The 14,082-nt window shown below is 33.0% G+C and overlaps 1 protein-coding gene across 1 annotated transcript in view; it reads left to right on the top strand.

The window, feature by feature from the left end:
- The window catches only part of STAG1 (stromal antigen 1), a 260,872-nt gene that overhangs the window by 220,881 nt on the left and 25,909 nt on the right, over positions 1 to 14,082 (top strand). The window contains 4 exon segments of the mRNA XM_033131991.1: positions 5,433 to 5,525; positions 7,501 to 7,675; positions 9,203 to 9,342; positions 12,374 to 12,475. Coding sequence (XP_032987882.1) covers positions 5,433 to 5,525; positions 7,501 to 7,675; positions 9,203 to 9,342; positions 12,374 to 12,475 — 510 coding nt within the window.

Raw genomic sequence — 14,082 nt, 5'->3', positions numbered from 1 at the left:
CAAACTTTATAAACATGCTAGTTTCTTAAAATTGCAGTCTGGATAATCAGCATACCTTGTTCTTTTTCAGCGTCTATTGAGTTGATTAGCTTTTTTGTTTATGTATAAATATGTTTGAATAATTGGAGTTTCAAATTTCTTACCTCCATAGTGCTGCCTGTTTCTTCAACATACTAATTTTTTCATATTTTAAAAAGAGCCTTTATAGCAAAATCGTTAAGAGCGCAGACTGGAGGCAAACTGTGTGTTGTTGGTTAATTCACTCCTCCCCGGAACTACCTATGCATATTTGGGCTTGCATTTAACATCTCTGTGCCTGTTTCTTCATATATAAAATGGAAGTGATAATGTCAGTGCTCATCATAGTTGTATTAGGTAATATGTGAAAAGCTTAGATTAGTGCCTGGTACATAGTGAGTACCAGTAAATGTTAACTTTATTATTACTGAATTCTAGCCCAGAAAAAGTGAAATACTGCATGTAAAATACTCCTATTTACTCCATGTAAATTAAGCATACTTAATTTTTTTCAGCTATGACTGACAGCTATTATATAGCAGCAGAGGAGATAAAGTATTCCAGAATATATCGAATGTAACAAGTTTTCTCAAATTTGAAAACAGTCAAAGATTTATATTTTAAAGGAGTTCAAAGTAAATGTGCTAATTTTTGCTATTTGGACAAAGCTCTTATTATTTGCCCTATTCAGAATCTTTTTATATTTCTTTTTTTCCTTTTCAGTATCATCTACTGTTATTTTTCAAGGGGCATTAAGAATAAAGCCCACTCTATGAAACTTATCTTAATACGAGAGTTTTAAACTGGCAAATCCTGAACCTCTTTCAAAAATTTGATTTAACATCCTTAAAATTTCTAAAACTATTTATTACACATGTCCCAGTAACGGCTGCCTCCCTTTACTTGAGCAATATCACAGTTTTGGGAATCATAGTTCCAGCTATTTAAATCAAATGAAATGTAGTAAGATGCCAACATAATGAAGTAAAAAATCGTGGGATGAATAAAAGTGTGTTCTGAAATCCACAAGAACCAAAATTCTATTCTCATCTGTTCGAAGGGATTTACTATATGAGATTAGCTAACTCTGTTAAGTATACATTATCTGTACCCTGTTGATACTTGTATTTCTCTCAATGGAATTGTCTGTGCAAGGACATCTAAACCTGTGGAGAATTTTTGTAAGAGTTTATTTGAGCCAAACTGATGGCGTGCCAGGAAGCAAAATTTTAAATACTCCTAAATGACAGCTTTGCAGTTCTTTTTATACGTTTGGAATTTTGGGGGAAACTTAAGGAAGATTACAGGAAGGATGGGGTAAAGCAAGGCAGGGAAATCTCTGTGATTGGATTACAGGATAGTTGACAAGATTATGTGCTCCCTTGAGGATGGTCACACTTTAGGGGTCTGAAAAAGAGGCTTACTCTGGCATTTCAAAGGTGTGTTAACCTACCATGCACAAGAACAATGAACAGAGCTTGCTTAAGGCAAAGGTAAACCTTTTTATACCCACCTTTTTCTGCCCAGTTAAGAATTTGTGATCACCCTGTGAGGTTACTGTATGTCAGATTTATTACGTAGCCCCTTTTTCATCAAGTGACCCAACTTATTACAATTTAATTAACTTTCTTGATCACTCAAATAATATTTAGATTCCATCCAAATCGAGGCCAAACTTGACTTCTAAAGAAGGCCTCCCGCTTCTGTTTCATTGGTTGCTTCGTATTTAGTTTCTTCTGAAAATACTACTACTTATTAGTCATCAGTAGTCTGTTTACTTAGTTGTGATATTAAATTTACAACTCTTCAGGTGAATTGGGAAGTAATTATCTCTAAAATTCATCATCTCTAAAATACAACTGTTACTTTAGCATTTTACATAAGACACATTTGCTTTATGTTTGACATTTTATGAAATTGTTTGCCTCCAACTCCAAAGATAGCTGATTCCCTGGACTGCTTCTTTGCATACTAACCAAGAAATTTAAGGGACTAAAGGAACATTAATACCTCCTAGCATCATTTTTTTAAGCTCTATTAATTTTCTGATAAAATGAAGACATTACACATTTGTCCCTAGGATTGTGGTATTATCTGTATACTTGCATTTCATTCGGTAAATATTTATTAAACACCTGTCATGTGCCAAGCACTATTTTAGGTACCAGCAACTGAACAGTGAATATTCATCCTTTGAACACTAAGAGGTTTACCAGTTATCATTTATTTGTTCTGAGTAGAGTGACTAGGAGTTAATTCAGCAGAATCACAGGATGCCATAGAACCTCAGAGAATACATAGTTCAATCCTCTGATTTATAGACTTTAAAAATCTGTAATTCTGAGATATAATTTCTCTAAGGCCACATACCTAATTAGTAGTGTCAGGGAAGAAAAATAATCCTCTTCCCTCGAGGTTCTTCTGGCTGGTCTAATCAAAATGAAATGAGACAGATTAGCAGTAAAACAAAGTTTAATAACATATTGTTGATGTAAGAAACATCCAAACCTGTAGAGAAATTTTATGAGTTTATTTGAGCCAAACTGACAACAGTTGCTGGGAAGCAAGATCTCAAATGCTTCAAAGTATAACAGTTTTGCAGTTTCTTTTATGCCCTTGAAATTAAGGAGGGAACCTAAGAAAGATTACATGAAGGTGGAAGACAGCAAGGCTAGGATCGGATTACAGGATAGTTAAGATTACCTGCTCTCTTGAGGGTGGCTTACACCTTGAGGGATATTACTCCTGGCATTTCAAAGGTGTGTTAACCTAGATGCACAAGAACAATAAACAGGGCTTGCTGAAAACCTTTCACTAGAGAAGTTATATACCTGGGATGTGACTACCCACCAGGACCTGCCCCGTTAGGAATTTATGATCCAGTCACCCCGTGAGGTTACTGTCCATAGAACCTTTTTTTGCATCTACACTATTTACATCTTTACTGCCAGCATTTTGTTTCCAGATCCTCATTCTAGATTATTCCTATGGCCTTTGTTAATATGCAAGGAAATACAGAATAATGATTAGGAGCATGGACTTTAGAGTCAGAGTAATCTTGGATTTCGATCCTCACTCTATAGCACTTAGATTCTGTGGGTGTTCTGAACTTCAGTTTCTTCATCTGTAAAATAGGAATATTACCACTTAATTCGTAGGATGATTGGTTTAAATTTATGGCCCTTAGAACACAGTATTTGGTACATAATAAGCTTCAACAGAAGATTGTGTATAATATTAACTAGCCTCCATAATCCACATCATTTTCTTGTTCCACTTAGAATATGATTGTTTTGCACAAAATTTTAGCATTCATGATAAAAATCCTTCTTCAGTAGTTTTTTTTTTTTTTTTTTGTTTCAGGTGTACAAAACAATGCAATAGATACTTCACTCCTCACAAAGTGATATCCCCCTCCTCCAATCTATTGCCCCTCTTACATCGTATATATATTTATTACAGTTCCATTCTCAATGTTCTACTCCATATCCTGTGACTATATGCATATGTAATATTATTTTATATATATTATAGATACGTAATATATTAAATTATAGTTGACATACACTATTATACAGCTTCAATTTCAGGTGTATAGTGCTGTGGTCAGGTATCTACATCATCCATGAAGTGGTCTCCCTAATAAGACATGTGCCCATCTGACACCCTACAAAATCTTGACAACGTTATCAATTATATTCCCCAAACTGTCTTGCATTTCCCTGTGGCAATATTGTAGTTGCCAATTTGTGCTTTCTAGTCCCCCCCTCTTCACCCTTATTCCTACCCCACTCCCATCAAGCAACCATCAGGTTTTCCTCTGTATCTCTTTTAGTAGTTCTTCATTCCCATTCAGACTAATATCCAAATGATTTAACATGGTATTTTAAAAGATCTTCCATTTAAATCGAAATGGATCCTGTTTTCCTCTTCTGCTTCCTCTCTTGCCACTCTCTGCCTATTTATGCCCCAGCTATACTAAATTAACAGTCTCTCAAAAGCACCTCCAGGCCTTTGAGCATTCTGTGCCTTCTGATACAACTTTTCCTACAGCTAATAATTTTTAGTAGTTGTTCAAAACTCAGCTTACAAGTTAATCTTCTTTGGGAACCCTTCTGTGACTACTTTTGACTGGGTTTTCAACATAGCACTCCTTATATTCTAATTCAGTTGCCCGTTGTCTTGCACATTGCAAATTTCCCCTAATACATTGTGAATTTTTGAAATTAAAGTAGGTCAAGGAATGTTGAGGTTGATTATTGGATGTTTATCTGCAGCAACATTAAAAATTTGCAAGGCAGTGTCCTTTTTAGTACACTGCACGAAATGAGTTTATTTCTTCTTCCAAACACTGCACTCACGTTAGCAAAAGGAAACGAGTAATTTTTAAAGTATCATTATTTAGAATGTAAAGATCCAAAAAAGAAATAAGTACTGTCATCTCTATAAAAGTCTAACTTTAAAAATTTTAGTTTGGTAGAGTACTTTTTAAAAGTAATTTCTATATCTGCTTTGCTCACTTACTCTTCATTACTGTTTTAAATATCATTACAACACTGTGTTGTCTGCATGCATCTTACTCATTAATTATGGAGAAGAATATAAGCTCATATGAGGTAGTCCTGGTTTCAAACCCTTGCTAATAATCACTACTACTACTACTACTACTACTACTACTACTACTACTACTCCTCGATATAAATATTAAATTATATAAGAGTAAGCTCTCAAACCAGTGCCTGACACATTATAGGTACTTGATCAATTTAAATTTCCTTTTATACTTTTTAAATGTTTGATACCAAATACTAACCAAATCCTATTCACCTATCCAATCTTAGATTAAAGCCCATCTTCCTATGAAGGTCCCTCCAACTCATCTCTCTCTGTAGAGTTAATATAAAATAAAATAAAATTGAACAGTTACTCTGTAATTGGTCTAACTTCCTGCTAGGTTTCTTTGAGGGTATGAGCACTGTCTTCAAGTTACTGGTCTCCCTTTGACATTTTGCAGAATGCTGAGAATAGAGGAGAAACTCAGTACATGTTTGTTGCTTAATTTTTCAGTGTGTTGCTATGCTCCCTCACCTTACAGCCTAACAGCTAGTATGTGTTTGTTATAGGAATGACTAACAATTTTAATGATCAGCCTAAGTAAACCATTTTTATAAAGGAAAATATGTTGGAGGAAATCAGACTGAGCATTTCATATCTGTTTAGCTGTATGGCATTACCAGTTTTGTTACCCCTTCCATTAGAGTAACTAGGAAATAACTATGATTTGGATAACAAGTTTGATTTTATGAATTTCCTTGACAACACACCTGTTTGGCTATTTTCCATTTATTGTTTCTTCTGGATCAGTTTTGTAGGATACTGTAATTCATGCTTGCAAATTTGAATGTATCTTACAGGAAGATTTGTTGGTGTTGAGGAAAACAGTGAAGTCCTTTTTGGCTGTTTGCCAACAGTGCCTATCTAATGTTAATACTCCAGTGAAGGAGCAGGTAAGAAATTATTAAGAGCTCTCAATAAAAATAATTCAAATGCATTGAAGAACATGTAAGAAGGTGTAATGTTTTAACTGCAGTTCTTAGCGTACAGGTCCATCCCTGGGACAAGAGTATAGATGTCTGAATATTTCAGTTACAAAGCAAGCTAAACAACCTGTTATAGGTCTTAGGTCTTTTTTACTTTGCCAAGTATACTGGCATAATGGCCTGGAAGGCCGGGTTCAAATTAGAATTCTTGACGCCTAAGAATTTTGTGCCAGAACTTAAAGGATTGAGGAGCTGAGCTGGCCTATGACCTGCCCTCTTGTCATCTCACCTTCAGCTCTTTCCCACAATAAGAAGTTCTCACACGTGCATGTGAACACTTCAGTCCACGTGTTCAAACTCTGTCAGCATCACCCCCTCAAACAGCTGCTCCTTGACCTCCCTGCACCCTATGAGTGTGCACACTGGGGATGGGGTGAACAAACCTGTGTAGCTCTGGTAACAGAATCGGATCTTTTAGAGCAAAGAGTTCCTGAGTCCTTGTACCTGGACAGTGGTATAGAAGGAGGGGTGCAGGTGGACATATCCCACTGGTCCAACAGACTCTTCACCCCTTGGGAAGGGGAGCAGCCCAAAGAGGATCAAAGTGGAGCCCTAGGCGATACTGTTTCCATGAAATGATTTTGTAACAATTTAATTATACTGTTCTTTTAGTAGGAAGTACTTTTATATGAAACAGAATGTACTCTTTCCATATTATTTTTTTATTATGAAGTTTGGCTAGAAAAAGAGTCTAATTAGTCTAGTTAAAGTGTACAGTAGTACTTATCCTTTGCTGTCTCTTACAAATAGGGTATCACAAATCTCTTCATTATTGAGTTATCAGCATCTAACTTAAAATGGAGTATATATAGATGGTCTTCCCTAAACCTCATTTTCTAAATCTTTTGCACCGCACCAGTGCTGTCTAAAATTACCTAGCTCTGGACATTTAAACCAAAAAGTCAGTGTTTCTGCTTCGTCACCTTTTGGTGATATCCAAAACTATGGCCTCAGTAAGGAAAAAAACAACATTCCCTTGGATTCTTTTTCCCCTTTTCAAGTGGCTCTTTCTAAATATCTTAATGTACTTCATGGTTTTATAGTCTGAACATGAATTGCCATGACTCTTACTGGAGGTGGACAGCAAAGTATACAGCAATCCAAATACATGCCAAAATTGTGTTTTCCCATAGAAATCAATTTTTGGAGGGGGGTGAGTGTATTGTTTCGAAATATCAGTGCCCTCAATTACCCAACAACAAAATCTTTCAGTTACAGATAAACTGATGGACAGGTTTATTTCATATCTATTCCATTAAATAGGGCAAACTTGGCAACGTAACTATAATACTTTCTGTTTAGGGAAATGCATGGAAAGTTCCCTTAAGTGATTAAATTTGTTGGGAAACTTTTAGATACTAGTTTTTATGTGAATGGTCTTGAATTCAATTTTAAACCTACTATTAGAGACCTTTTTTACATTAGATTTTAAAAAGAAGCATCCAAAACAGTAGCTTACAGATTGACAATACTGTATTGTAATTTATTGAACTATAGTTTGTCTTAAGATTTATGCTTATTATTTGATTAAGCAATATATGATTAACTGTCATAAGCTCTGTCATACTTTATTACATCAGTTTCATAGCTCCAGAGTTGAGTTTAACTCATTTTTTTTTTAAGTTCAAGTCAAAAATCTCTTAGCTATTTTGAGTTAATATAGCCAAATAAAAGAAATAGATTAATTTGGGAGAGGAGGGAAACCTTAAATGTGGCTAGTGTTTTAATTTTATTAAAATTTGGAAATTTAAATTTGATTGCTCAAAATTTCTATTATGCTACTATTATTGAACTATAATTTAGTATATTTTCATTAACATTGATTTGTAGTTGTAGCTATGTTTGTGCAATATTTTACTGATGAATTCCCTTTGCATTCCAGGCTTTCATGTTACTCTGTGATCTTTTGATGATTTTTAGCCACCAATTAATGACAGGTGGCAGGGAGGGCCTTCAGCCTTTGGTGTTTAATCCAGATACTGGACTCCAGTCTGAACTCCTCAGTTTTGTGATGGATCATGTTTTCATTGACCAAGACGAAGAGAACCAGAGCATGGGTATTTGTAGCTATATCATCTTGTCAATAATTGATCTTGTTTTATCAGCCTCAAAAGATATGAGAAAAAAATTCAAATTCATTCCTAAAAAATAGTAGAATTTCTCTTTTAACAGTTAGTAGTAATACATTTGTGTCGTTCAGAAACCAAAAACAATAAAAATGTACACAGTAAAGTTGCCCTCCTTTGCTATAATGAGTAATTTTACACATTTGTCATTTCACACATGGGGAAAATGTATATGTGGGATAGATGTTGTTTCTAATTGAGATGCATCCAGGTTCACAGTTTTTCTGAAGGAAAGCATCTGAGTTCCTTTCTGAGTGGTTATCATATATTCCTTAAATTAACAAAATAATAAGATATTATGTGCTGACAGACTGTTATCAAATCTCACCAATCAACATTGTGCTGAGCTTGCAGAATAACTTAGCAAAATTAGGCTGAAGTAAATAATTGTAAATTATTAAGTGTTACATAGAATAGGTTATTAGTGAAATAGATGATTTAAGCTCTAAAATAGTATCTGTGACATATCTAATCCACAGATCTATTTGGTACTATTAGAATGTTCTTAACAACATTTTAGAAAATACTAAACTATGAAACAAAGTGTCGTTATTTAGAGTACATATTAATCTCAGAAGATACAATTTACCTGCTACTTGTCTTAAGCAAAAAGATTTCCAACTTTTCAAAGCATTGATGTTTCACAGCAGGAAAAATTAGTATAAAGAGAAAGAAAAATTGAGGATAATTTTTATGAACATGTACATGTGAAGAAGGGAAGAAAAAACACTGTCCCCAAATAAGCCAAGAAATGAGAGGGTCACTATAGAGCCTGAAACAAATGTGGTAATTTTTATCATCTGGAGCCTTGTGGAGAAAGTTTTCCTAGGATTGGAAATAAACAAGTTACTAGGGCCTGAAAATTTAAAAAATGAGGAAGAAACACTACTTGTTTTGAAAGTATTTGATAGGGTGATTTTTTTTTAATTTATGTATATATAACATAAATATTTTGTTTCTCAGATGATACTATAACCATGTTTAGGACAAGCATTGCAAACTAACTCCCACATATATTTCCATTACTCCCTATATATTTTTCTAAAAGAAAACTTTTTCCATGTCTTAAAAATTTCCAGAAATTTCTTCTCTGTGGAAATATATTAGCAGATAAGGAATATTGAAATAAGAAAAGACAGCATTTTTAAGGTAAACAGACAACAGTATTATTATGATGAAAATATCAGGAAAAATCTTTTTATATATGGTTTGCTTATCTTGAATCTTCGCTATGAAAGAAGGTAGGAACCTTAGTGCCTACCAAGTATTTGATAAATGTTTGACTAAATATAGCACCCTAAAATACTCAGCATAACATTTTTTTATCCCATCTAAAACTGAATTTTCCCTTTTTGTAAAGTTATAATATAAGCTGGTTTTTGATTATACAGATTCTCTACATTGTTTTACCTTGTTTAAGGGGCTGAAGTTCATAACCAATTTATTTTCTGTGGTTAGAGGGTGATGAAGAAGATGAAGCTAATAAAATTGAGGCCTTACATAAAAGAAGAAACCTACTTGCTGCCTTCAGCAAACTTATCATTTATGATATTGTTGACATGCATGCAGCTGCAGACATCTTTAAACACTACATGAAGGTACAGTTTCATATTCATATTTTTTCTTTTCATCTAATTGACAAATTTGCAATTAAAAATGAAAGGATGATAAGAGAAGCTAAAATTCACAGCTTTTGCATATATCTTATTGATGATTTTCTGATATATTTAAAGTTTCTTTTATATAAGTATAAGCTTTTTATTAATCTATACCATTATATCAATTCTATAAAGTAGGAGTTCCTCACATTTATATGAAGCAATGCTTTTTTTATTTTCATGAGGCCATGTATTATTTTCATCAACACCGAAGAAAGCTGATACCTCTTCAGATATTTTTATAAGTATGCCAACTGTGTACCATGCTGCCTGCCAGGCACTAAAGTTAAAAGATTCTTTTTTAAATTTCTGTTTTAATTCCAGCCAAAAACTGGAGATACTGTATTTCCCTGAAAATAAGACCTAGCCGGACAATCAGCTCTAATGCGTCTTTTGGAGCAAAAATTAATATAAGACCCAGTATTATATATTATATTACATTATATTATATTATATTATACTATATTATACCCAGTATTATATATTATATTATATTACATTATATTATATTAGACCCAGTATTATATATTATATTATGCCCAGAATTATATTATATTAAACCCAGTCTTATTTTACTTATAGTCTTATAAGTAATAATATAGTATTATATTAATTATATTAATTTTTGCTCCAAAAGACGCATTAGAGTTGATTGTGCAGCCTGGTCTTATTCTCGGGGAAACATGGTAGTCAAGTAATTAAATAATTGCATTATACAGTATAATAGAGGTATCTATACAGGTTCCTGGAAGTATGTATATAAAACAGACACCCAGTTCTTAAGAAATATGAGGGTTAATGAAAACTGTATAGAAGTGACTTTTGAACTAAGTCTGAGACATTAAGCATAAATTAGTCACGCAAAGAATTAGTGAAAGGACTTATAGGCAGATTGAACTTCATGAACATCACAAGGGAATATGAATTGTTTGGGGGAAATACAAATAATCTGACATAGCAGCATAAATTGCTTATGAGAGCAGAGCCAGAAATGAGATTTAAAGAAAGTGACAGGTTAGACCTTATATGCTGTATGAGAAGTTTGAATTTTTTTCCTGAGAGAGGCAAGGAGATGTTGAAGTGTTTTAACCTAGTCTTCATATGATTTTGATAAGTACTCACTTTCCTCGCTGCTTTTCTTTCCACAAGCTCCATTTTGCTCCTGACCCTCTAAAAAAAACAGTACTCAGAAATCTTTATAATATAGCCTGACAGGCACAGATAGGGAATACTTTTTTTTGCATCATTCTCATGTGAGAAACACTGTTTTGTTTTGTTGGTGTTCAGAATATTGTGTGTGCCACTGATCCACTTGTATCTTTATCCATGTTTAGGTATGGTCCAATTTTAATTAGAACATAGTAACTAATTCATCATATTTTGCTGACAACTGCAGTGCGATGAGCACTGTGCTGGTAGCCAGAGATTTAAATAAGACATGATTTCTGCTCTGACAAGCTTACAGATTAATAGAGAAATTGAAATGTAAACATAATAAAATAAGGAATGGCTCCCTATTTTTTGTGTGCCATTTATATTTGAGACACTGTTCTAAGGCTTTTACATTATCTTTGTTGATTACAGTAACCCCGTGAGGTAAAAAATAATATCATCATTTATAGATAAGGAAATTAAGGCTCAGATAGGTTAAGTAACTTGCCAAGGTCATACAACTATTAAAGTGGCAAAAATTGGGATTTTATTTTAGGTTTTAAGGCTTAGCTCTTCCCACTGGACCATAAAGCATTAGCATGATTATTATAGTGATAGATGTGCAAATTATAAACTAAGTACAGGATATAGAGAAAGATATAAGTCAGAGGAACCAGAGAAGGTTTCCTAAACTCATAATCTAAACAGGGTTTGGATGGATGAATATATGCTTACCATGGATTTTCCTTGTCATCCTTTAACAATACTGCATTAGTTTCAAGAACTTAGTGTTATCCAAACCTTTTATCAACCTTAGCAGTTTTTGCACACATCTGCTCAAAGGCTTTAATCTTTTTGTAAGTATTCTAAATAGCTATTTGCTACCCTTTGTTATAGATCCTTGGCTATGTGGCTTTTGTCCCACTTCCTATGTGGTCATTACAAATCTGAATTTATTAGAGATCTGCTTGTTGAACCACTTTAGTGACTTAATATATCTTTCTCTTGTTTTTCTGCATTGAGATAATTTTTAATTGCACTTAAAGGATGATTTTTTTTAATTATTTCCCTTTCTTTTACTTTATATCACAGAAACATACCCATCTTTTTGAAGATTATAAAAATCCAATTGGCAAGTTAACATACTCACTTCTTCACATAGGTTTATAGTTTGAGGCTTTAGCTTCCAGTTTTAACATCCACTTTTAATGGTTTTAAATAATGCTTTTCCTAATTATTTACTCACAGGGAAATTAATTAAAGCCTTTATCAAAAAACTGAATTATAAAGAAATTAAAATTTTTTCAGCCACTATTAAAGATGTCAGTGTTTTTACTGTTTATATTATAATAGTAAAATATAGACATGTTGTGGGGTTAATGAGATAGTACACAAAAGTGTTAAATGAAGAGTTATGTCTGTTATCCTGATCTGCCCTTCCCCCTTATTTAGACTCACTTTCCAGAGGTAAGCAATTTTAACTCTTTTGGTTTTAGTTTTTCAGGAAGTTTCTACCAAAGTTCTGTTTCTTGATTTGTTACCTTTTAAATAATGCCTATTGAATCCATGTTGTAAAGAATGAGGAATTTTGTTCACTCTATATCACTTCTTCTCTTGGAGTTACCAGTTTTTTAGTTTTATTATTATTAATTTCATAATCTTAAATATCAAATGTGTATTTAACTATAGACAAAAATCTTTTATTATATTTAAGATGAAGAAATTGAATACCTCACTTTTCTATTTCTTTCATGTCCCATTGTTTATCTCTTGAAGTTTCAGTAATTTTAAAGCTGTGTTTGCTTTCTTTTCTTCACAGTATTACAATGACTATGGTGATATTATTAAGGAAACACTGAGTAAAACCAGGCAGATTGATAAAATTCAGTGTGCCAAGACCCTCATTCTCAGTTTACAGCAGGTAAGAAATTTGAAAGGAAAGAGATAAGGAGTAGGATTAACATTGAGCACTTCCTTGTGCTTAGTATATGCTAGGTAGCCTACCTCATTTAAATTAGGTCAGTGTTATACTATGGATACTTTCTGGTACAAAGACATGTGTTACATGTCTTTTCTTTTGGAAGATAAGCCTATAGTTCATATTTCAAATAGATGAAATCCTAAGGTGATCTACTCTTGGACCAAATGAAGTGCCAAATTGGATATTTAAAAAGTAATAAAAAAGAAAAATACAGAAATACATTTTATAAGTATTTATTGTGTTTCCCTGAAAATAAGACCTAGCCGGACAATCAGCTCTAATGCATCTTTTGGAGCAAAACTTAATGTAAGACCTGGTATTATATTCTATTATATTTATTATATTCTATTATATAAGACCTAGTCTTATATTATAGTAAAATAAGACCGGGTCTTATATTAATTTTTGCTCCAAAAGACACATTAGAGCTGATTGTCCAGCTAGGTCTTATTTTCGGGGAAACATGGTAATGAAGAAGGGGCAGCAGTGGTGTATCCAAATAAGAAAATATGTCATATGTATTACATAACTAAAATGTCTAGTAAATTAATACAGATTTGGGGGGGAAAGGTGTAGGTATGTATTTTTTCTTCAATAAAGGTCTCATTTCAAATCAGTGGGGAAAGGATTAGGCCTATTCATTAAATGGTGATGGGTCAATTGCCTATGTAGCTGGAAAAATTAGCTACTGATAGTCCTATCTAACATGTACCCAAAGTAACAATTAGATGGATTATATATAAATGTTAAAAATTAAAAGTTTAGGGGTGGCCTGTTAGCTCAGTTGGTTAGAGCATGGTGCTGATAACACCAAGGTTGACGGTTTAATCCCTGCATGGGCCACTGTGAGCTGTGCCCTCCTTAAAAAAAAATTAAAAATTAAAAGTTTATAAGAAAATAAAAGGATATTTTTATATCCTCGATTAGTGAAGTCTTTACTGAGAAAAGAAGCCACAAAGTAAAAAATTGATGATGTTTATAAACTTAAACAGATTCATCATCAACCAGCACTCTGAACAAAGTTAAACAAATGACAGATTGGGGGAAAGTATTCTTAATCATACATAACAAACCCTACAAATCAGTAAGGAATAAATAAATCCCACAGGAAAGTGAACAAGGAAGAGATATGAAAAGCCACTTTTCAGAAGAAGAAATCTTAAAAACCAATAAACATATAAAAAGAGGCATAACTTCATTAATAGTTAATGAAATACAAATTAAAATGAGATATATATCACTGCTGGAGAGATTGGCATGAATTAAAATGATAGGTAATACCAATGGTTGAAAAAGATGTGGAAGTAAAGGTCCCTTATGAAAGAAATTGTTCTTGTTTTGGAATATATTTTTGCAGTATATTTTGCAATTTAAGATATATATTCTTTTTAAACCAGTATTTTGCTACTAAGTATCTACATAGATACATGCAGGTGTGCACAAAGTTATATACATAAAAGATGTTTCATTGCAGCAGTTTCTGTAGTATCGAAAAATTGGAAATAGTCTCAGTGTCCATCAACATAGGAATGGTTAAATAAACTGAT

This window comes from Rhinolophus ferrumequinum, chromosome 17 (assembly GCF_004115265.2).
Source record: "Rhinolophus ferrumequinum isolate MPI-CBG mRhiFer1 chromosome 17, mRhiFer1_v1.p, whole genome shotgun sequence".
In the NCBI taxonomy this organism is placed as follows: Eukaryota; Metazoa; Chordata; class Mammalia; order Chiroptera; family Rhinolophidae; genus Rhinolophus; species Rhinolophus ferrumequinum.
This window is presented reverse-complemented; position numbering and strand designations above follow the sequence as displayed.